This window comes from Clinocottus analis, unplaced genomic scaffold (assembly GCF_023055335.1).
Source record: "Clinocottus analis isolate CAN_PGR_092001 unplaced genomic scaffold, fCliAna1.0.p SCAF_5, whole genome shotgun sequence".
Taxonomy (NCBI): domain Eukaryota; kingdom Metazoa; phylum Chordata; class Actinopteri; order Perciformes; family Cottidae; genus Clinocottus; species Clinocottus analis.
In genome coordinates this window covers 1,237,805-1,262,578 of record NW_027176207.1, presented here as the reverse complement: position 1 = coordinate 1,262,578, position 24,774 = coordinate 1,237,805, and the positions used below count along the sequence as shown (strand labels likewise).

Genomic DNA, 24,774 nt, shown 5'->3' with positions numbered 1-24,774 from the left:
TGCTGCTGCCGCACCAGCCCGGAAGTAAGACGTTTATTGACAATATGGCCGCTGTGCTGGGCTCGGATTTGGCGAAAATTGGGATTTGACAGCACTCCCCGGGGCTGCGATAATAACCTGTTTCCACCTCAGGAGTGTGCGGAACAGATGCATTTGAATGAAGGGACCTGCGGATCCACGGGCTGGTGTCAGTGATCTGAGGAAGCGGTCACAGTGTGGAGCCCGTCATGTCGTTTTTCAAGAGGAAAGGTGAGGAAGCTGCAACGTCAACGGCAGCTAGCAGCGCAGAGAGCCCGGCGGAGGGGACAGCGGTCCCCGCTGACGCGCGACGGACGCGCTCGAGACCGCGGCCGCGAGCGACTTGCCCCGAGACACCGCGGTGTTCGTGGGCACGAGCCTGCCCGCCGCTCGCCGCGCTAACGCGGTTAGCTTAGCGGTGGCCTCTCTGCCCTCCCTGCCTCACCTAACGTCAGCCCGGGTGGACACACACCCTAACCCGCAGAGAGCTGTCAGCGGCACCCATTGTGTTTGCCCAAAACGGCGTCTTTTCGCGGTAAAGACTCGTAACGAGCACCGACACACGTGACGGCCATCACTTGACACAGGTGTCGATCAGTGCTACGGCGGCTAACGTTAGCTAGCTGCACCAGAGCCATTGATGCCGCTTTACCCGGCGGGAGGTGCGAAGAGAAACTCAACAACGGCCCTCTGTGTTTGGAGTAGAGCTGTTAAATACACACAACGTGTGTAACGTTAGTTATGTTAGTCCCCATTGAGAAGGGATGGAGACTGTGTGTGTGTGTGTGTGTGTGTGTGTGTGTGTGTGTGTGTACAGTTATAGAGACATTGATCCAGTTTAATTTAGAGGCCTGTAGTTGCGTTACACTCACAGGTGTGTTGTGAAACTGATTTCATTCATGAAATCTCCAGAGATGAGAGACTAGACCACAGTGTTCATCTTCAATCAGTGTGTTTTGTCCCTCACAGACTACAGCAGTGAAAGCCGCTGACACAGCAGGTCTCCAAAATGAGGAACTAGAGAGAGGAGAGGGCACTTTTACTGCTGTGAAGCAGGACGACGTGCTGCACTACAGGAAGTCTGTGTAGTGGTGTGGAGGATGGTTGAATTGTGCAGGCAAAGTTTTACTGAAGGGAAGGTTTTGCAGAGAAATTCTAGCTTGAATAGTAATTAGCCACGTGAGGCAACAGATTAATCAAGTTGCCACGAGTAAAGGTAATAATACTGTCTTACTGTTATCTGTAGGTTGTTGTACTTTGTTCATTTCTCACGTCGCTGAAGTCTTTCATCAGTTTGATTGTCTCCATTCATTCAGTTGAGTGCACTCATTCACATGGATGCTGTCAGTGAGACGGGAAGTGAGTCCTCACGCTGCTGTTTTTAGAAAATATCAAGCTGCTGTTGCTTTCTCTCTGCTCCAGCTGGTTTGTATTACTATTATGTTGCTGGTAGTATTACACACTTACTCTTTTTTTAAAATACATTTTTTATCCAAAAACACCCACTGTAGCAACTCATCACGGTCCCATCTGAATATTCATTTGGGACGAAGACGTCTTTGTGTTTATTTGTCGTCTGTGTCTCTGCGCTGTGGCAGACGGCCTCTCAGACTCCCAGCCGACACGTATACTCTTCATCAGCTCCGTCCACGCCGTCCTGCTCACAGCGCATTAGCCGGGCCTCCAGGTCCATTCTGTAATGTCAGCGCCCGAAAATTGATACGTATCCTGACCGCCCTCTGCAGCAGCAGACGCCTAATCTGAAGATATGAACACTGAGTCACTCTGAGTGGCTGCCGCTGGGCACTTACTCCACTACGGGCGACATATTTCATTCTTTATTTGACAGTCGGCCGCAGAGCTTTTGAATGGCGTGCAAAAATAGTTTTGCATTAGACCACACGGTTTTTATTCATGATGGGTTCTTAGTTTTATGAGACAATCTGCAACTGTTAGAGGGCCTCAGGTGGAAGCTGTCAGACAGACAGTCGACTCCACTTGACTTTAAACTGCCGGGACTAATGCAGACACACAGTGTGGAGGACACACACAGTGTGGAGGACACACACAGTGTGGAGGACACACAGTGTGGAGGCCTCTCAGTGCGTCTTGCTGTATAATTAGCAGGACCGAAAGGGCTTTTCACATATCAGAGCACAGCTTCCCTATTTACCCCCTTGTCCTGCGAGGACGCAGCTCTGCAGGAAATTGTTTGTTTGCTTCTCTAGTACATCACTCCCTCATTATGTAAGCTGATAGCGAGTTCCAGTCTTTACTTTACCTCCCACGTCAATGCATGTCACCGCCTATGCTCTGAGCCCTCTTCTGGTCTCGCCCTGTGTTGTGAAACAAATCGCTGGATCCTTCTCTGGTTACATCTCTCCTCTCGTCTTTCTGCCCGCAGCCAAAAGCAAAGAACCAGAGAGAGTGACGGACGCTAAAGCCAATAGAGGTGAGCTGATCATCACAGGTGTGTGTGTGTGTGTGTGTGTGTGTGTGTGTGTGTGTGTGTGTGTGAAGTGAGATGAGCTTCATACAAAAGTGATTTAAGTGGCTCTCTGCTTCAGTTGCTTCCTGCTGTTTAATCATTGCTGGCCATCCTGTCACAAGGACCAACATTTTTTTTTTAACCTCAAGCTACGTAGTGAAACACATGCAGCTCACATTCAGACAAACACTGAGCAGTCTGTCCTCTCCAGGATCTCTCATCACACCCTGAGGCCTCTGTAAACCAACTCTGAGCTCTTTGGAAAACCTTCACTAAAATCAGGGCGCGATGAGTCACACTGATTTTGTACACTCAGGCCGCTCAGCTCTTTGACATCGCCGTACTCCTGTTGTTGTTGCCTCATGCCTGTTTTCTGCCCTCCTCCCACAGCCTCACCCAGCCCTCACTCTCCATCACTGGGGAACCACCATGCCGTCCAGGAAGCCGCCGGGCCCAGCCATGTGGCCATCAACGCCATCTCTGCCAACATGGACTCCTTCGCCCGCGGCCGCACCGCCATCCTCAAGAAACAGCCGAGCCACATGGAGGCGGCGCACTTTGGAGATCTCGGTAGGACGCCGGCCTCCTCGTGTGTTTGTATTTTGCTTTTAGTGAGAACGTTAGAGGCCCAAACAAACACTGGACCGTGTGCATTTCATGTGTATTCTGAAATGTAACTCAGTTTCGGGGTTTCTCAACTTATTGGAATTTGAGCTGCAACTAACGAGTTGTTTTTATAATTGATTAATGTTCTAATTATGTTCTTAGTTAATTGTTTTGTCTATGATTTTTCAAGGGACTGACAAAAGCCCAAAATAAGAAATACAACAAAGCAAATATAACACACAGTAATATGAAAATTAATCAATTTAAAACATTATAAGGAATTATAAACTTGGCAAAGTTTGCCTCTCAGGCTCCTGTTTAACGTGATAGGGATAATTAGTAGTAATTAGTGTGACTTCACTAACGAGGCTTCAACAGCAGCACAGCTGTCCTGAGCAAGAGGGAAACACTCCTTCATTCGTCTCGTCGCGTTTTAAGAAAAGCGCCTTGACATTCCAGAGCTTGACAAAATACGCCGGGGAATCTCAGACGGCATGTTGAGCGACGGCGGCGGCGAGAACTAAACCAGCAAGTTGCCCAGACAAAAGCATGTGAGTCAGACGGAGGTGGACGAACCTGTGCCGCCGCCCGGACAGAAACACCTGCATGAAACACGTCAGTCTGAACACGAGATGAGAGCGGAGGGAAGGAAGTGAGTGAGGGAGAGAGGGAGGGAGGGAGGGAGGGAGGGAGGGAGGGAGAGAGGGAGGGAGGGAGAGAGAGAAGGAAGGAAGGAGGGAAGAAAGGATTCAAACTGCCATGACAGCTGAGACTGAAAGGCGAGAACCATGATGTTGAACACAATCTCAGGATCATCTTCTCTTTTGTTTGGGGCTGAAAGCGTAGAGACGTAACGAACGTTGACTGAACCTCAAAAGATATTTTATTGAGGCTCTTTTTTATATTTTTAAATGATCCAATGCAGACACAGATTCCTGCGCTGGTTGTCGCTTTATAATTTATATTTTTTTGTCTGCGTGGTCATAACTAATCTGACGAGGCTCACACTCGGTGCGACAAAACACCCAGAAGCCTCAGCCCGCTTCAGTCCAACAGCTGATGTGTCTGATCATAATCCAGCCAACGTCTGGCTTTGTATTCAGTGAGAATGTTCCCTTGTCTATTTAGTTTTCCAGAAGTGTGAGTCTGTGCGTTGTGTGTGTTTGTCGTCCATCCCGGTGGATGTGACTCAAACACTCGAGTTGAGACATCGTGAAGTCAAACGATACGGCATCCCAACAGGAGCCGTCAAATGTTGCCACGGCTGCCACAGTTATTGCCGATCACCTCTCACACACACTCGTTCACACACACTCACACGCTGTTCACACACACAGGACTGACGGGAGGACACACAGACGATGGAGGCGTGTGTCTCTGTAAAGTTTGTCCGGGTGAAATCATCTGTGAAATTGCTCCGTCCGAGGAGAGAGAGCCTGAGAGTCAAGAAGCTGCAAAACTCTTGAGTTCAGATTCATCTCACGTAGCAGCCTTCAGTCATCAGAGAGCCGAACACGGACAATCCACGTTTTAGTTTTATGTTATCTTTCACTTCATGTTGCAAAGTCTCATCTATATCCTGCACGACGCATCTTCCTTCTGTAATGAAGCTGAAACCTGTGAATGAAGGAGAGTGCTGCTCTGTGATGGCAGCGTCTAATTTGCACTTAAAGGCGGTTCAGGTCTTCTTGCCGTGTGAAAGCAGGTTTTCACGAAGCCTTAAAATCCTCACAGACTTTAATCAAGTCGTTTAAATTGAGATAAATCATATTAAATTGCATTGAGGCAGGTATGTAAAGCATCACAGGGTTAAATGTAGAAGTGGACATAATGTGCATCAGTGATTAGTGTTTATTTCTCAGCTTCTTTTACTCCTTTCTGGATTTTTTTGTGGAGCTAGAAACGCACTGGAAGGGTCTTTTGAAGCCTCTGCACAGTCGATTGCTTAACTTTGTGCACACGTGTGCGTTGCAGGTCACTCCAGTGTGAACTATCATCCCCAAGATGACCGCTCCCGGCTGTCCAAGACGGTGGAGCACGTCCTGCGGGACGACGTGGCCATCCCCCACTACCTGCACTTCATGGAGCACCAGGGCGCCGACCACCTGGTTCGGTTCTGGCTGGAGGCGGAGAACTTCCGCTCCTCCAGCTGGTCGCGCGTGCGAGCGCACAGCCTGAACTCTGTCAAACAGAGCTCTCTGGCCGAGCCCGTGCCCGCCTCCCCCGGCGGCGGCGGCGGCTCGGCGCTAACCCGGCCGACGCCCGACGCTCTCGCCCGGGACAGTAGCAGCGAGCGCTCGGCGGCGGTGCACCCGGAGCGGCGGGGCTCCTCCTCCTGCGGCGCCGAGGCGGGTCTGAGGCCCGGCACTCCTGGAGCAGAAACCCCCACCAGGCAGGCACACTCCAGGACGGGGACGCCCTTCAAGGTGCAGTCAATCAGCACCTTGCGGGACCTCTCGGACCAGCTCATGAAGAGTGAGTCACCTTCACACCAGGTTCTCTCTTTATGTTTGTGTTTCTGCAAGATCATATACGTTTATCTTCTGTGGAATGGAAACACATCATGGCGTGTATGAGGCGCCATCAGGTCTATGTGGAGCGAGCGAGTGTGTGTTATAGCATCAGTTATCAGCTGTTTTTTTTTCCAGGTATAGAGAAAGATGCAGTTACAATCTTCACCAAGTACATCTCTCCGGACGCCGTGAGGCCGATCCCCATCACAGAACAGATCAGAAACGACATAGTTGGTGAGATGCGGACAATAGAAATGTTCTGGTGTCACTCACAAGGAGTCATCTCTCATAGACATTGTCGGTTCCTCCGTGCAGCTAAGATCTGTGGCGAGGACGGCATGGTGGACCCAAACTGCTTCGTCATTGCACAGTCGGTCGTCTTCGCCATCTTGGAGCTTCAGTAAGTTTCTGTCTACTCATTTTCTTGAGGAGTTAATGCTCACACAGCTTTCAGATTAAAGTCCAACATCCCACAGCAGCGCCCGTGCTCATCTCCTAGATGCTCTTCTTTCCCCGTTTCCAGGCACTTTACCGAGTTCCTGCGCAGCCACCACTTCTGTAAATACCAGATCGAAGTGTTGACCAGCGGCTCGGTGTTCCTGGCCGACATCTTGTTCTGTGAGTCGGCGCTCTTCTACTTCTCTGAGGTGAGCGGGCAGCCGGACCACAAAACGACGTCCATCATTTATTTAATTTAACGGTTCCAGCGGCGGCTCAGTAGTAAGCCGAGGACACAGTGAACATGGACAAACAGAGCAGCACTGCACAAACACAGCTGCAGCTTGTCAGAGTACACATTCACTCCTCTTTCATTCACTACAGTCCATCTTTAAAACAAGTTTCATTCACAAAAACTCTCTGTGCTGTCCATCTCCTGCTTGCAGTACATGGAGAAGGAGGAGGCGATGAACGTGCTGCAGTTCTGGCTGGCGGCGGACAACTTCCAGAACCAGCTCGCGGCTAAAAAGGGCCAGTACGACGGCCAGGAGGCGCAAAACGATGCCATGATCCTCTACGACAAGTAGGTCTGCAGAACGCTGTCTGTGTGAACAGGATGGGTTTGACGTTGACGGCGTCGGTTCGGTCTCCTTGAAGTCACACTGATGCTCGGTGGGAACTGGGCATATCTACGATGGCTGCCGTGGAAAACAAAAGGACAGTGGACCCGATGTTACACACAATTTACATCTTAAATCCTATGCAGAGGTGCTGCACACATGATTATACTACTTTAAAGGAACGCACGTCCTTCAGTGCTGTCAATGTTCAAGAAGTTTTACTGTCATAAGCACAGATAACAGACAGTTATTCTGTACAATGAAAAGCTTATTTTGCTCATAGAATTACAATAAACTTAAGGTAAAAAATAAGGCACAAAATATAAAAGATATAACAGTGTTGCAGAAAAATATGATCATAGTATTGCTATAATATAATAATAGTATTGCTATAATATGATAATAGTATTGCTATAATATGATATGATAATAGTATTGCTATAATATAATAATAGTATTGCTATAACATGATAATACTATTGCTATAATATGATAATAGTATTGCTATAATATGATAATAGTGTTGCTATAATATGATAATAGTGTTGCTATAATATGATAATAGTATTGCTATAATATGATAATAGTGTTGCTATAATATGATAATAGTATTGCTATAATATAACATGATAATAGTATTGCTATAATATGATAATAGTGTTGCTATAACATGATAGTAGTATTGCTATAATATGATAATAGTGTTGCTCATAGTATATTTATCTATGCGTTGCTACAACATCACCACCAGTACGGTGTTTACTCAGCGTCTCCTTCATAAGGATGAGTTCAAAACCTCCGTTGCCACTTTAAATTCTTCATTTTGGTTAATCTTTTAAAATACCACCCGGGTTAATTAACAACACGAGTTTGTAAGTCGTCTGTTGAAGGGCTCCAGCAGACGCCGACCAATCAGATCACTGGAAATAATCACACCATCGCTCCTACAGGACCCCGGCACGGACCAAAGACTTCATAAGTGACGAGTAATAAAGCGTCTGTTGGGTTTGTGTTTTCATGTCCGCTGTGTCTTGAAGCCGGAGGAGAGTCTAACGCACTGAACGCATAATAACGATGATGATAGCGGCGTTTTAATTGAGCAAAGATTATTTTATTCCCGGCAGGATTCCTGACGGTATCGATGCTTTTACGCTCTCGGCCTCTGTTGTGTTTTATTAGTCGTAATCCCCACGCTGCTAATTAGCTGCTGTGATTGTGAAGCAGCGGTTCAGTCAGACGGAGCTTATCAGACATCGTCTTCCTCTCTTCTCTCTGCTTCAGCAGCACAACTTATAATAATGTGCATCACTCAAAAACACTCTTCATACAAAAGACGCAGATGATGATCCCCACAACTATTTACAGCCCTGCTTTGAATATTCAGAAATGCTCTCCAGTGTTTCCACAGCTTATTACATTCCTGCTCTGGGATTATCGTGTTTCACTTGCACCTCGTTGAATAGCAGTTTTGGCCGTCGTCATACTTCACGTGTCCTGCGGGTTTCATCTCGTGTCGTATTAACCTCACTCGGGGTTCTGATGGCGCTGCTTCATCACATCTGCACCTCCTCGCATCCCACAGGCCTGCAGCACCAGCAGCCCGGCTTTGGGGTTATTAGCGCGGTAGCTTCAGGGTTAACTCGCAAGCCGGATGACCTAAAGAGACCCTGGGTGTGTTAAACTTGCTTTGTAGAACCAGGATCGCTGATGCTGGGCTCAGTGAAGCCTCAAAGATTGGGTTGAATCTAATTAATAAGTACAGGAAAAGTTCCCTGAGCGTTTCTGTGCAGTCTGCTCGTCCTCAGTTTGGCCTTTGACGAGGTGTCTGCTGTGAGGCTGCTCTGTTTTTTGTTCCTTTCCTTCACTTTTTTGGTGCATTTCCTGCCACTGTTTCATTCATTTTTAAATATAATGTAATATTTAAGATGACACGGTCGTACAGGCGGACGGGCCGACGGCCTTCATTAAAGATGCAACACCCTGAACAGTTTTCACTGATCGGGGATTCAAAAGGAAACCGTTCTGCCGGTGCCCTCGTCCGCCTCCGTCCTCCATCGCTCTGCTTCCTCTGCAGGTATTTCTCGCTGCAGGCCACCAACCCTCTGGGCTTCGACGACTCCGTGCGGATGGAGATCGAGTCGAATATCTGCAGGGAGGGGGGGCCGCTTCCCGACTGCTTCACCACTCCGCTCAGACAGGCCTGGACCACCATGGAGAAGGTCCGCCCCCGAGGCTCTTATCTTAATTATTAAACCATTAATTGATTTACATTTGCCCTTTTTAAAACGTTTAATTAGATCTTTCCTTTGCCCGAGCTGTTTCCTTGAATTCAATCGGATCTTCCTAAAGGTTTTGTGTTGCAAGTCGCTGATGAATTGTCCCATTTCACCGCTGACAAATGAGCCGCATGCTAATGAAATGAGGGCCCGACACTGTTGTGAGCGCAGGAAGGTCGGGCGCAGACCTTTTGTAGCTCGTGCCCAGATATTCATCCCCGGGGCTCATTATTCTGCAACAGCGAGTGATGTGTTGCCTTTGTTCAGGTCTACATGCCGGGCTTCCTGTCGAGCAACCTTTACTACAAATACCTGAGTGACCTCATCAACTCGGTGCGGGCGGACGAGTTTGTGAATGTCAGCGCTGCGGCTCAGGGCGGGCCCGCGGACGCCGAGCGCTCCAGTTCAAATGCCGGCGAGGGCTCTCAGACTCAGGTGACCCCGCCCACCCGGACTTTAACCCACATCCTCAGCCCCCGTGGGGTCCTCCTCTTGTCTGCTGACATTTAGAGCCGCTCCGCCTCGTCACATGAGATGTTTCTGTTGAGGCAGAAAGGTTGTGGTCGTACAGAAAACGCTCAGTTCACGGTTTCTTTACTCTGCAGCAGAATGCCAAAAGGGCGGCGATCAAGATCCTGAAGAACTTTGACGAGGCCATCACGGTGGACGTGGCCAGCCTGGACCCGGAGTCCTTGTACCAGCGGCCGTACGCTGGGTGAGTTCTGCTTTAAGACGGCGAGTGGATCTATTGGCTTGAAGCACCAGTTTGTCTTTAAGACGGATGAATCTGTGTTTTCCCTCCCGCGCTGCCGCTCACATTTACAACCTGTCATCTGTTGTTTCTGTTGTTTCTTCATGTGCGGTTGAAAATGTCCTGCGCAAGATGATTCACGAGCATGATGTCATGAGCTGTAGTCTTACCGAGTCTGTCTTCATCCCTCTCCTCTCCTCTCCGCTCAGAAGGATGACGTTCGGGAAGGTGAATGAGATGGGCCAGTTTATCAGGGAGGCCGAGCCAGAGCCGGACGTGAAGAAATCCAAAGGCACGACTCTCTCTCTCTCTCTCTCTCTCTCTCTCCCTCTCTCTCTCTCTCCCTCTCTCTCTCTCTCCCTCTTATCTCTGGGAGCCTTTGCCGTCTCTGTCAGATGTGATCTCAACGCTCCTCACAGTGAAAAACATCAACTCTCTGGCCGTGAATACAAAGCTCATTTGTGGCTGCTCCCATTCTCCAAACAGCCTTCTGAAATATTAAAGAACAGCCTCCACTGCTCTTAAGATCCCACAACACACTACATCTTTATGCATTATGTCCATGTGAGCGTTCTGCTGGTCCAGCCTGCAGAGCGAGTCGGCCGCTGGACGCTTCAGCCCGTCAGCCGTCTCTCACCTCCAGTCGTTTGTTCGGTTTCTTTTGCTCAGATTGAGCGACTGAAGTCTCACTCGGCCTTCGCTCTCCTCTCCCTGCAGGTTCCATGTTTTCTCAAGCCATGAAGAAATGGGTCCAAGGCAACTCGGACGAGGTGAGGACACGCGGGAGTCCGGGGGTCCGAGCCCCCCGAGCCGGGCTCTCGGTGGAGCCGTGGTTAACGGTGTTGTTGTCTGTGTCCTTTCTCTCGGCATCCAGGCCCAGGAGGAGATGGCGTGGCAGATCGCCAAGATGATCGTCAACGACGTCGTCCACCAGTCGAATCACGACAGCCCCGGCAAGGCCACCAAGGTGCACGACCTCCCCCCCGGTAGCTCCGCCCCCCTCCCGTGTGAACGACCTCCGCTCCGCCCTAAACATTCTCTTTTTCCACAGTTATGACCCCACCGAGGAACCAGAGGAACGGCGCTCCACCACGGACGCCGGCCGAGCCGCTGACGCACCGCACCGCGGCGAACCGCATCGCTCTGAGAACGAACAAGGCGTTTTATCAGCTGCCCCTCCTCCTGCACCCCACCCCCCTTCCAACCGCCGCATGGACTCATGGGAAAAGTTACATCAGCGTTCCAATCCTCCAACTCCATAACACTACCAAGGTACACGAAGTAAAGCGAAGTCACGACTCGAGGAAGTCGCTCCCGAAGAGAGGAACCGCACAGCGCACGCTGGAAGGAGGCGGCAGGAAGAAGAAGAAGCGGCGCGTCGGCGTGGAGAGGACCTAAGAGGGCGTAGCGACGCCCTCGCTCCCTCACGACACACCTCCTTTTATAACCATTCCTTGTTTTTAGATGAAACTCCCCTCGTGAGGGTCGGCCACGTAAGGCTCTAACCTAAGCAGAGGAAAATCTGCGCTGTACAGTTTTTGGCTCGCGCTTCCCTCCGCCCGCCTGCAGTCGTGTTGTCTGCTGCCTCCCCTCCTCTCTCCCCTTCTCCTCCCCCGCTGTTTATTTTCCGTACTGTAGGAGATTTGGAAACGAGACAGTGAAACAGAAGAAGAGACGACTCGGTCCTCGGACCGGCCGACCTCCCACGTGAACCTCCCGGCACCTTTTTACAGAGCGAAGAAGAAGAAATACTCCTAAATGAACTGAAGTGCTCCAGTTGAGTCGGAAAACTCCAAACTCCATGTCCTAAATGTAGATTTCTGGTTTACCCCCATATATTAATGTTAGTCTTTTTTATAGTGATCGCTGTTTTTTTTGTTTTTTTAAACTGCATCTCTGGAACAAACGTCAGCGATGACCGAACTGGAAAGTGTGCTCAGTGAATAAAACCATTTTTTTTAAAAGTAATTATTTCTTTAGAGCCTTACCAAGATGTGGATAAGAACCAGAAAAGACTCTTGGTACTATGTACCACTAATGTTTTCTGACATGTATGTACGTGTACTTAATCTATAATATATTTAAATTGTGTTTGATTTAAATACATATATTATGAAATGTTGTCCGTCATTTTTTTAAATTATTTTGTATTTCTGTGTTGGTACATTATCGCTGTTACAGCCCACTGCTTTGGTTATGTTGACACAGTCTTATGTTTACAAAAATAGGTATTTTAAATCATTTAACAGCTTCATGGTGAACTATCACCTCTGACCAGCGGGGGGCAGTGTTGGGGTGAAACGGGGGAATAACTTTGACAGATTATTATTCCAGTGTGTCCACTGCTCTGACTTCTCTTCTGCAGGTACAGAAAAATCCTCAAATTGTAAAGTACAGTTGATCCCAAAGGGCACAGAAGTCACCTTCATAACGGAGGAATAATTAAGAAAGAATAATTACATTCATTTGTATTTTAAATCAAGAAAATGGTCCGACTGCTGAAGCTAATTAGTGTCATTAATATCTACACGCACATTACCACAATAGCAATATGCTATTTTGCATATAGCTAAATGTAGCTTAGCTCCACGAGCTTCAATTGAAGGCACCTGCACGTGAGGGGCCACGCCCACCTCCAGAGACGGACACGCCCTCGCTGAGCGCTGATTGGCTGAGATGCTGTCGGACTATGACGACAGAGCCAGACTCCAATGACAGGAGTCATTTTTACTGTACATGTCGATGCTGAGAAGTATTTGTTTTGCTGAGTATAACAATTGTTTCAGATTAAAAAACAACGTTAAATAAAAAAGTTATTTTTCTGTGTTTATTAAAACGTGGCCTCTCGACCTTAAAGAAAACAATCAATGCGCAGAATAAGTACCAGGTGCGGTTGGACAAGTACCTGCGACTGTCTCATCTGTCAGGTTAAAACAAAGATGTGCAAAACACCGGAAGAGTGAGTACTTGCCTTTCAGAATAAAAGTACATTTAGTTCGTTGCGGCTCTCCTGTCAGGAGAAAACAGTTCCTGCCAATCAGCGTAATCTGAACCAGGCCGTCAATGTGTTGTGTTGCATCTACTTTTACTTGTTGTTGTCGCTCTTGATCGTAGTGTTTGTCCATCATCTCTGATACATTGTGGATGAGACGTGATGATGAGACACGTGTTGTTAAAGGTACTCAGGTGTTCATGAGAGACACATTAATAAGACAGAACTGATCATAGATGAAGCTTTTCAGATTCAGGTCAGCTTTATTATCTCAGACGGGGGAAATGTGTTTGGTCCACGTGCTCCATGACAGTAAAACAATGTGTCATGTGATGACGTATTGATCAGTATGTTGTCAGACTTTGTAAGAGTAGCCTCCTGGTCACAGTGAGTTAACTCACAGTAAATTCCGGCACAGTGTTTTTTATGCAGTCCTTGTGAAGGCTGTGACAGCGCGCTGCCTCAAACCTCGCGGCGCGGCTTCGCCCGGAGTTTTACTTTGAAAATCCCACCCGGAAACAGTCCTTTTAAGCACCGCGAGCTTGCCGTTGTCCAGACGCACTCTCTGAAACGCAAAGTGCGCTGCTGTCCGTCTCGAGGCGCAGCAGCTCGAGTCTCACTCTCAGCGAGGCGCGGCGGCGGCGGGACGTGTCCGGGTCTGCGCGCGGCACCGAGCGGCTCCTCCACCTGCAGCTCCACTGCGCATCCAGTGCTGGGTGTGACACACATCTCACGCGCGCGCGTGTGTGTGTGTGTGTGTGTGGCAGGTGTGGTGTTTCTTCCCCACATCCAGGCTGAGTGAAGACGCGGATGACTTGACTTTTTTTTGTTGAATTGTTTTCTCATCGCGCCGCCGCCACTCCTCCTGCTGATGCGCTCTGGACGCGCACCGGGTAGTCTGCCCTCACCAGATGTTCCGGAGACGCGCACACGCACAGACAGACGCACATCGCCGCATCAGTGATCTCTCTCTGCTGCCGGCCAGGGGGCTGAAGTTGAAGTCCTGCTCCTGAAGGCGTGAGCTCCAAATGCATTCGCTCCTGGGCCGGGAGAAGAAAGAAGAAGAAGCCGGGTTCGTGGTCGGTCTGGGTCTGTCTCCGGGCTTCCTGCCCCACGCTGCCACCATGTTCAGCTGCGTGGGCTGCTTCTGGGTGCTCCTCTCCTCCGCTCTGGTCGCCGTGTGCAGTTTCAGCTTCATCTCCCCCGCCTGGATTGTTAAGGACCATCTGAGGACCAGCCAGCAGCACCAGCACCACAACAAGGACTCCGTGAGCTTCGGCTTGCTGTGGCACTGCTCGGAGTCTCTGGATCACATGTACCGCTGCTACACCTTCGGGGGACTGGGCAAATTCGCGGAGATCCCCTCCAGCTCCTGGCAGGTAGGTGACCACGCGCGGCGGGAAGCGGGGCAGCAGCCTTATGGGAGCAGAGATGATTTAATCTGGGGAAATTCACCCATAATCTAGATTTATTTTGAAGTGTCTTTACTGCCCAAAAGCACACACAAGATGACAGACATCAGACCTGTTGATGTCTGCAGCCACAACAAGGCGGCACTTCCTGCCAGCTCAACTTCAAACAGGTCAACACACACACACACACACGCACACACACGCACGCACACACTCCACTAAAACCCTGCTACACGACACCAGCCACCTCTGAAGTTATGATTTATGCATGAAGGTGAATTAGCATTTGAAAGGGAGATATTAATAAGTGGCGGCTCGTGTGATCGTAGCGCGAGCGCGCCAACACGCGGCAGGTCGCGTGTCATTAACGACCCTGTAGCGCGCGGGCACGTGGTCAAGCGTCGCGTGGATAAAGTCAGCACTACAGTGACTCCGCATGTGAGCTCATCAGCCTCCAGTTTGTTGGTGAGCGCGCGCGTTGTTGCTGCCGCTGAACCCGAGCGCGCGACCCGGCTCCTGTTAATAAAGGTGACGGGGCCGTGACGTCATCAGAGACACTTTATTGTTACTCCAGTCCTCGCTGATGTGCTGACCACCTCCATTCATATCGACATGTCGCCAACAACATGTGCAGAGACACAAACAAAGCTGCACTGCGCATGCGCGACAGTATTGCACATGGAAAAGATGTGGCACACATACACACACATGTATGCACACATGGACAGACACGAACACATGCACGCACACACACCGACACTGACAGACACACACTGACAGACACACACAGGTACACACATGCCACCACTCTGTGTTTGTGTTGTAAGAAGTGTGTGTGCAGCTCTGTGGCCTCCGTCAGACTGAGAGAGTCTCTTGGCTCACGCTGAGAAGACAAGCTGAGGCCTGAGGATGCTGTTCAGGAGGAAGAGGAGGAAGAGGAGGAAGAGGAGGAAGAGGAGGAGGCCCTCTGAAAGGCTGGCGTACTTGAGCTGTTGTTCCTCGCTGTCAAAAAGCTTTTTGTTGGTCCGCGCCGCCGTCCAGTGCTGCTGGCGCTCAGCAGTGCAGTGTGGGCCGTCACCGAGCTGCCAGGGTGCAGCGCATCCATTTACACACACACACACACACACACACACACACACACACACACACACACACACACACACACACACACACACACACACAGCTTGAGGAAAGCATATTTGTTTGACTTTCCTGCACTTCGGTGTGACCAGAGGAACCGTGTGCATTGAGGGATCAATATCATATTACGAGGAATATTTAATCAAGAGAAGAATCACCTGAAAATAAGGTTCATTCCTTTAGTTACCTGAGAATAAGCCATGTATCTTCATATGTATGTACAGTAGCCCAGAAGGGACAAACCCAACACTGGCTCTTACACGGCCCGCGGCTACGATCTGCAGCTTCACCACTAGATGACGCCAAATCCTCCACACAGTCCCTCTAACATATCCAGCCATCAACACTCTGGATGTTAACGCGACTCACAAGTTAGAAAATGCTCTTTGCAGTCACTCGGCACAACCGTGTTGATCGCTGCAGCGTTCAGCTTCTCGCGGCAGCAAAGCTTTTTAAATCAGTGAGTTCTTCCTCGTGTTTCGTCGCCTGATCGTTGCGTTCCTGCACCAGAGCAGATGCAGCGTGCTTGTGTACATCCTGCAGGACGCGCTAAAGCCTGCGCGCTGCGATGGCGGTGGCCAGGTCGCACGCGTCAGTGGAAGAGGTGTGCAGCGAGCTGCTGCTAGCTAAAGTGTGAAGGAGGAGGAAGAGGAGGACGAAGAGGAGGTCGGTCTGCCAGAAAACATTTCACCTTAACTTGTGAACAGCTTATGTGCTTCCAGCTGCTTCACAGCGCTAAACACTGGAGTTGGATTAGCTTTGGCGTGTGTGTGTGTGTGTGTGTGTGTGTGTGTGTGTGTGTGTGTGTGTCACTGAATGTCAAGGTCGTCTTGTAAACCCAAACAAGTCGCGGCCGAGCTCCAGAGCGCTGATTGGAAAACCGTCTGAGTCGCTGCTCGTCGTTTGTCCACCGCACGAAAGAAAAGAGGGAACGTAAAAGAAGGAGGGAACGTAGAAGGAGAGAATGTAGAAGAAGGAGAGAACGTAGGACAGAACGTAGGAGAGAACGTAAAAGAAAGAGGGAATGTAAAAGAAGATGAACGTAAAAGAAGAAGAACTTAAAGGAGAGAACGTAAAAGAAAAGAGGGAACGTAAAAGAAAGAACGTAGAAGAAACAGAACGTAGAAAAAAGAGAGAACGCGATCAACTTCCGCTTCAAATCCTCTGACACGTGAGACAAACCCGCCGGCCCGCGATGTCCTGAAAAGATGAATCTCAGTCGCGAGCCGGATGTTCCAGCGCTCCAGCTAGCTGCCGGCTAGCTGCCGGTTAGCTGCCAGCTAGCTGCCGGCTAACGACGAGGAGCGGTGCCCACGGCGTGAGCGCCGCGAGACGCTCTAAATGTCATTTCACCGCCCAGCGAGCCGCAGCTGGGTGGAAGTAGACGGATAACTGGTTTAAGGGAAAAGCCTCCTTTTGTCCGGCCGCTCCATTAATGTCAAGAGTTTTAACAGGAAACCAGATGCTAATTCACGCGAACATCTATTTTAATTTGCGGTAAATGTAAAGGTTACTTTAAATGCCAGCATGTCACTTTCACACTCCCTTGAGCTGGATAAATATAGTACAGGTAGTACAGTATGTATTAATACGTATATTTAATGCTCGTGTTGCAGAGCAGGAAACTTTAAATACATCACTGATGTCTGGAAATGAAAAGTACTTTATTAATCCCCAATTGGAAATTTAAGCTCCAAATACATTCAGTCATTATTTGACCTTCACTCAACTCATTTTAATTTGGTATCTTTTTGTGCGGGACTTTCTTAAGTCACCTTTAAAAGATGCTATTGAAGTTTAATCTGCAGGACTTTGTGTGTCTATCACAGACTGTTTTGATTGACATCTCGTGAGGGCGGGACAAATGTCTTTTCTCTTGGAGGCAGACGTTTTTATTCATGAGTACGTTGGTGCTGCATCTCTAGTGAGTGACATGTTTTAAAACTGTTTTATCTGGATACGTTGAGGCAAAAGCAGCTTTTCCTCTGAGCCAAGAGGAAGTTCAAACAGCAGGTTTGACCTGCGGGGAGTTATTATGTTCAGGGTCTTGTTGGTGTTTTTCTTTTACAAAATGAAACTCCAATCATTTCTACAGACCCTTAAAGGGGAATCCACCGATTTTACACTTCAAAGTGTGTTTCGGTCTCGGGGAGAGTTCCTGCACATGTGAAGAAACAGAAAGTGTGTGAAGCTTTCTGCGGCTTCAGATGAGCTGCGTGAAGTCTGATGAGCTCATCGCCGTCGTGAGCTGAAGATGAAGAAGAAAACAGAAGCAGGCGAGTGGAGAGAAGCGAGTTTACAGACCTCATCATGCAGACCCTTAAAATACTGCAGTTTGAAGTTCTCTCCGCCTTTTGAAGTCATTCAGAAAGTCAATAAAATCACTTTCCATATTTTGAAGGCGCTGCATTGAAAGTGTAACCGACCAGAGAGAAAAACTGCACATTGAACTGATGGAGAGTCGACATCCGTCACCTGAAGACCCGCTCGCATCTCACATCTCACATCTCACAGCCATGAGTCCATTAGTCTATTAGTCTATTAGTCCATTAGTCCATTAGTCCATTAGTCCATCAACAGCAGATATTTAACGATAACCGATGAATCATTATGAGAATGAAATGACTCTGATGAGGAAACTTGGTTTAGTTTATGTTTGGGTTTTGGACTGTTGGTCGGCCCAAACAAGACATTCTTCAGTATAATTATCCAACATGTTATAAATCTGTAATGCCTGATGGACTGAGAGGGAAAAATGAATTCATCCAATTTATTGATAAAGAAAATAATAATTATCTGAAGCCTTTAAAGAGTGAAGTCGTTTGAAACCCAGAAAAGAGTGAATGCTGATGAATATTTATCCATAACCAGATATGACATGTGGCCTCCCGAGCGACGTGCGCTGGCGTGCACTAGCGTGCACGTGGAGGCAGCAGGTTCAGGTGGAGACTCGGCAGCTATAATAACACAACGATGGACAACGTCTGGCCTCGACCCCTCTGAGCAACACGAGAGGGAAGGGAAGCTGGTCACTGGGACACACACACACACACACACACACACACACACACACACACACACACACACACACACACTCTGCATTCCTTGCCGCTTGCTGACAAACACAGAACAGAAAGCTTCGTCCTTGATGCTGGAGCTGCTCCTTCAGATGCACCGTACTGTAGTGAAGCTCTCTCTCTCTCTGTCTCTCTCTCTCTCTCTCTCCCTCTCTCTCTCTCTCTCTCTCTCTCTCTCTCTCTCTCTCTCTCTCTCTCTCTCTTTAATGCTAATGGTGGAACCTCTGTGGTGAAAGCCATTTGTGTGGAAGTGTGTCTGCCTGTTATAAATGATGTTATGAGGTCTAATGCGCATGTTGTATTCCCCACCGCCCTCCCCCCCCCCCTCCCCACACACACCTTACCCCCCCCCCCCCCCCCCCCCCCGCGGGGAGTCCGCTGCTTTACACGAGAGACAAAAGGCCGACTCGTCTGGATGCTTTTTCCTGCTGACCTCATTCTGTTTAGAGCTTTGTGTGCAGCGCGTTCACCACACCAGCATGCATGAAAAGACAACTCCAGAGTCACACACACACACACACACACACACACACACACACACACACACACACACACACACACACACACAGACGCTGTACAGTGCCGGTCGTGTCAGTAATTAGGGCTTGGTTGGTCGCAGAGGGACATGAGAACAGAAGAGAGAGAAGTAAACCCAGAACGTTGATTTAATAAACATCCTTCCTTTGTTCTCCTCAAAAGCGCCACATTATCGATGCTCAGAGAGGCCGCGACCCGCCTGATAAAACCAGCAAACCATCAAACCATCAAACCGCCCCCGTGCTGGAGCACAAAGCAGCCTCCGTCATCGCACTCGGCGATGAGCGGCGCTTCCTTTCAGCCGAGGGGAGAGAACTCGATGCACCTGTAGCGCCGCCGTCCTGCAGCGCCGCCCGACCTCCGGCCCGCCGCTCGCCGCCCGCACACCCGCCCGAGAACACAGAGCGGGAGGCAAGAGCAGAGGAGGCAGCACTGAGGGGGAGGGCGGAGGTCAGGAGTCGTGTTTTACTCCATCCTCTGCTGCTGCAGTTGTTTCTTTCAGGCGGCTGGCTCAGAGGCGAGCAGCCACACACCTCCTCTTCCTCCTCCTCCTCCTCCTCCTCCAGATACAGCCACCGGCGCCCCGGGGAGACGGCGCCCGCTCGCTCGGCCTCATGTAATTCAAAGTGTTTTGTGTCGTCTGTACCTGTGACTTATCACGGGGACATAAATAGACTCGTTGCGTAAAAGCAGGACCGCTCGGCGTGCGGCGGCAGGAGATGGATGTTCGCTGCTCTTGACAGCCGTTCCCCCCGTGAGATGTGCGGCTGCCGACTCATTAGCATACCGCGCATGAGCGCTTCAAGGCCGCCGTCCGACTGCCGACGGGATTGATGGTCGTCCGTGTGTGCGGAGGCGCGTTCTGTCCTGATAGATTTGGGGACGAAGGAGCCGTCTGGACGCCGTCCTGGTTCCTGTTTTTACCTCACAAGCCACACGTTGCATGTTCTGCTTGTTGGAGCTGTAGAGCATCCTGAGCCTGCAGCATGTTTATTTGACTACAGTAACTGTTGCAGCGATGTGATGTTGTTGCTGTTAGCGAGCGCGGTCGTCTCTCAATACTCTGCGTCTGCATTTATTACCCCGTTAACTACAAACGGTGCAAACTATTCACATTACTGCTCGTCCTTTTATGAAAGCGCATATTTCATTGTTTTAACCACTTGAGCAGCGACTGGTTTCAATGTTCATGTTCGATGTTGACACACGATGAGTTCACCAGAGAGAGAGAGAGATGCACCTTTAGAGGTCAAAGGTCACTGACTCTCACCGTGCCCATCAGTGTGCATACATGCTAATGGTGACATCACACTGTAACTTGCCTGGTTAGCATACAGCTAAAGGCTGATTTACACTCTGGTTTTACGCAGAGACACGAACACAAGACGGCATGGCCGCCCTCGCGTGGTCAAATCGGCCATTTTGCGTGCTTGCGTGCGTCGCCCAAAATGTCTGACTATCCGTCAAAGCAACGCAAGCCCACAAGGCTGTGATTGGTCCGCTAACCACGTCCTTTCTGAGTCTCTCATGTCCGGTTTCACAGCATCATACCTCTGTTTTTAAAAGCTGCAGCAGAAACAGGAACAATGGATCCTGTTGAAGAAGGTTTTATATAAATATGAGCATTTATAAAACCCGTCTGACGAAGTATCAGGACACAAAGATGGAGGTGAACTCCTGGAGGGAGATATCGTGAACGTTGGTGTGCAGGTCGACTCTAAACGGTCGTTGCGCCACCTGCTGGTCTGGAGTATGAAACACACAGGAACTATGAACCAACACGAGTCCGTGGACCCGACTGCGTGAACAGACAGTTGTAGTTGCAGAAGTATATTTCGCCCTTAAGGTGGTGTTACAGGTGCAGTCGGGACTGTTCTGTGTTCTCAGCCTTCGTGGTCGCTCTGACATCAGTTTGTCTCTGTGTCACAGAGTTCTTTACTTTTAAACCCACATCGCTCTCAAATCAGGTTTCCTCGTCCGTTGCAGGAAGAATGTAAAGCATGACTTCCTGGAGGGAAGGAGCTCACAGGCAAAGTGACCGCTGCAGAGCGTTAGCTTAGCGTTAAGAGGCACGGACACAATCCACAGTGAGACGACAACGCAACACAAACACACACACTGAGCGACACGTTGGGAATGAGCACAGGACCAGCAGGATGGACTCAGTCAGCATGTGTCGTCGTTGCTATTGATGGCGTCTGGTTTCACGGTAAATAACCCAAACAGACACACACAACGGGAGCGTGACGGGGGTCGCCCGCCTTGCTCAAGGACACGTGGGCGGGGGAGGCAGACGCACCGATCCTTCAGCGATGCTTCTGAGCTGCGACCAGACGTGATGCCGAAATTGAAAATTCTGTCACAATTTTTTTTACAAATTCCCGACTGTGAGGTTTTCCTCTGGAGTGTGTCGCCCGGCCGGAGGGGGGGGGGGGGGGGGGGAGGGGTCACGAGGTCAAACGCATCACACGAATTGAAAGTGCAGAGGAGCAGCTGTCCACATGATGGATAGAACAGGTGGAACGGGGAGAGAGGAGGACGAGACATCCTGGTGGAGACGCCGTCGTCTCAGGAGCAGGACGTATGAGCTCATCAGCGGTGATGGATGGGCGGCGCCGAGCGGCGTGGGATCCCTCTCCTCTGCTTTTTAATACCCGACACCTCACAGACAGACGCCGGGCCGCCGGTGGTCACCACAGCGAGGCGAAAGCTTTATTCAAACGTGGGCTGAACCTCCGGCGGCGCACTGAGCGCGTTCCTCTCTCTTGTGAGTTATCCTCGTTGCTTTGGTGATATTCAAGCCGCTGTTGCCGGGTAGACTCGGCGAGCTGAGTCAGCGCGGCCGCCGTCCATTTGTTCAGCGGCCCGTCACGTCCGTGGATCCTGCGGGTCGTTTGTGTATCGATTGAACGGCGAGCCTTCCTCCATTTTTGAACATGGATGATGGCTCACTCGGCTCGTGCGGCGGCCTCCACCAGGAGCTCACGGCGCCGCAGGAAACAAGACGCCAGGAGAAGATACTGGTGTGAAGCGCTCATCCAGATTGTTGTGATACCTCACTGCATCCGGATATGGTTATTGTATTTTATTACTGCTCCACTTTCCTGCTTCTCACAAATCCTGCAGCATCAAACGCACAAAGCTCTCGGGATGCCGGCGAGCGCCCGAACACAACTCGTGCGCTGAGTCCCGGAGCGCGACGAGCAGCTTCAGAGGAAGAATCCACAAGTCCCGAGTGTGAGGACTCGTTCTGTGTTACATGAAGGAGGAAGTCACTGCACACACACACACACACACACACACACACACACACACACACACACACACACACACACACACACACACACACACACACACACACACACACACACACTGATCAGATCTGAGACACAGGAGAGGAACAGACTGACTGCAGATGGAAGCAGCCTTCATGTCTCACAGTTTCAACAAACGGACAGCAGCAGGTCCAGAGCATCAGGAAGTGTTCTCAGCATTTTGTTCTGTTACAGCCTTATTCCAATATGGATTTATATATTATATATATTCATATAAATGAATGCCAGTAGCCTCATACTCAAGAAGACTTCAGGCTGTCGCTGCTGCAGAAGCTGCTTCAACAAAGTGTTGAGCAAAAGGCTCTGAATACTTATGTTATATTATCATTCTTTATTTTTAATAGTTTGGCAAAACAAGTGTTGTGTGTAGAATGTTAACAAAAAATGAACTTAATCCCTTTTGGAATAAAGCTGTAACATAAAATGTGTGAGAGTGAAGCGCTGCATACGTCCTGCTCTGCACGCCATCAGGATGAAGCGTCTTGAGTCGCCTCCTCTGGTTCACTTCAGTGTGTTTGTCAGCAGCGTTACTGAAGTCCATGTTTCCCTCATGGAAGCTGCTCAGGTGAAGGTCTGCGCTCTCTGAGAGCCTTCAAGTGGATTCAAAATCTCTTATTTTCTCGCTAAAAGCAGAAAGTAAGGCGGGGGAGAGAATTTTCCGCGATAAAAAGTTAATTTCCTGCTCTGCAGCGGTGAAGACGCTGCTGCGGTGCTAATGTGCTGCAGGGAGAGAGGAGGAAACCAGACCTTCAGTACCTCACGTGAGGAAGTCAATCTGCACATCAGACTAACATCTCAGATTAGACGTGTTCGTCTGTTGGCCAGGAGAATAAGACCAGCTGCTCCCTTCAGGACTTCAACATGAAGCGCGCTCGTTGCTCTGGAGCTCCTCTTTGTGACTCCAGCTTTCAGATAAAACTCCAGACTCCTCCATCAGCTCCGGCCCGGCGAGGCCGATGCTAATTAGCGTCATGGCGGCGGCGGGTTGTCGTCCGCTTACATCATGCGTTCATCTTTCACCTGGAGGCCGGGCGGGGCCTCTGGGCGGCTTCACGCTGCTGCTGACGCTTCATCACGCTGATGCAACTGCGATCCAGACCCGGCAACGCGCTGTTTATGAGCCCCGAGGAGGTCTGCTCCTCCTTGATTTGTGGGGGGAAGAAAGAAGATTCCTGACTTATTCATCCGCCGGCGAGCAGAGCGCAGCTTCTCTGGGAGATGAAACGCTGGAGCTCCTGGAGATCCTTCACCAGAGGGTTTGAAACGTTTGCCAACGGTTCCCTGAACGCCTCGCGCTCCACGGGGTCAGGAGGCCGTGATCTGAGAGAGAGGTCCGACTGGCCGATGAGCTGCAGCAGAGCGGTGCAGGCGGATAGTGTGGTGCTTTGGAGTTGCAGTACAGGAGCATGAATTATGAAAGGTGCACTGGGGAGCGGCGGAGTGCAGATCATGAATACATGCAGGAGCAGCTGCTGAGTGCTGGAGGGAGAGAGAGAGCTGCAGGCCTCGCACGCCCTCTCATGGACGCCCCACACAGGTGGAGGAGGCCGGGCCGCGTCCCCATACCTGCTCACACACTGCAGGGGGGGGGGGGGGCAGGAGGGGGGGTCTCGACCCGCCGATCTGCAAACTCACAAATCCTCTGGATGGTTGAAAGAAGCTCACGCTTTAGAAGACGCTCTCTTCTAGTTTAATCTCTGCAAATCACTGACTTCACCTTTTGGAAACCGTGTGAAAATCCTCCCGCTCTCATTTTAATACCCAGCATGCCCCATTCAGACAATCGTTTTTCCATTTTTGAACCGAACGACACAGTTTCTTGACTGAAACTCCTTCCTAACAGGACAAGACTTTGTTTTATTGTGATTTTTGTTGCAGATTCTGAATCTTTAGGTCCTAATCTTTCCATAAAGGTGTCTTATTGACGCTCCAGGAGGCTTTTTTTTGGTGAATCTGGCTCATATCATGCTGGATGTTCATAGTTATGATCAAAATATCTTTTAAAAGTGATTTTTTTTGCAGATATACATTTTTTTCCCAAGACTTTGCTGAACAAATACAAACAATAAACACAAGTATTGGAGTTAATTTGTGTGTGAAGGATGTCTGACAGTCGTACCTGGTGATTCTCACCCAGATAATCAGTGTTTTCTAAATTCAGGATTAATTATGTTTAATAATAATAATAGTGCTCTCAACATGAGCAGGAAGGCTGAACCATGATGAGAGCTGCTGCCTCCCAGCATGCACTGGGGCAGCGGACCCTTGTGCACACGTCTTCCCGTGTGCGGTGTAGGTCTGTCGTTGTGTGACTTCAACGATGACAGTAAGAAGTGCACACGAGGAACAGTGAGGAGGTTCCTCTGAGAGCTTCAGAAGTACAAAGTACTTCCTTTGAAGTGTCGATCAGAAGGCTGCAGAATATTCTCCTGCACGCTGTCAAGTATTTATATCTGAGAATATTAGCTCGCCGCAAAGTCTCATCACGGACGCGTTCGGACGAGAAGAAAACGTTGAAGGACGAGTTTCACGCTCTGGAAACTCTCCTGCTTTCTTTCTTCTGTGGTTATC

General features: G+C 49.7%; 2 protein-coding genes across 6 annotated transcripts in view; both read left to right on the top strand.

Annotated features, from left to right (window-relative positions):
- Positions 1-37: 37 nt before the first annotated feature.
- akap10 (A kinase (PRKA) anchor protein 10) lies at positions 38-12,448 on the top strand. Of its 5 annotated transcripts, none has more exons than XM_068600976.1 (15): positions 38-249; positions 2,423-2,470; positions 2,897-3,076; positions 5,087-5,587; positions 5,761-5,859; positions 5,941-6,025; positions 6,149-6,272; positions 6,510-6,646; positions 8,758-8,902; positions 9,227-9,394; positions 9,568-9,674; positions 9,923-10,002; positions 10,428-10,480; positions 10,585-10,677; positions 10,762-12,448. In XM_068600976.1, exons 1-15 carry the CDS (start codon positions 228-230, stop codon positions 10,765-10,767), a joined length of 1,848 nt encoding a protein of 615 aa, XP_068457077.1. In that variant the 5' UTR covers positions 38-227; the 3' UTR covers positions 10,768-12,448. The 5 variants fall into 5 exon arrangements, with proteins under 5 accessions (XP_068457077.1, XP_068457075.1, XP_068457076.1 ...); XM_068600974.1 differs by having other exon boundaries at positions 9,920-10,002; XM_068600975.1 differs by having other exon boundaries at positions 9,565-9,674.
- Positions 12,449-13,415: 967 nt separating this feature from the next.
- LOC137803152 (LHFPL tetraspan subfamily member 7 protein) overlaps positions 13,416-24,774 on the top strand; it is a 93,620-nt gene continuing 82,261 nt past the window's right edge. The window contains exon 1 of the mRNA XM_068601459.1: positions 13,416-14,081. Within this exon, the coding sequence (XP_068457560.1) occupies positions 13,731-14,081 (351 nt within the window). The 5' untranslated portion in view covers positions 13,416-13,730. The remainder of the gene's footprint in view (positions 14,082-24,774) is intronic.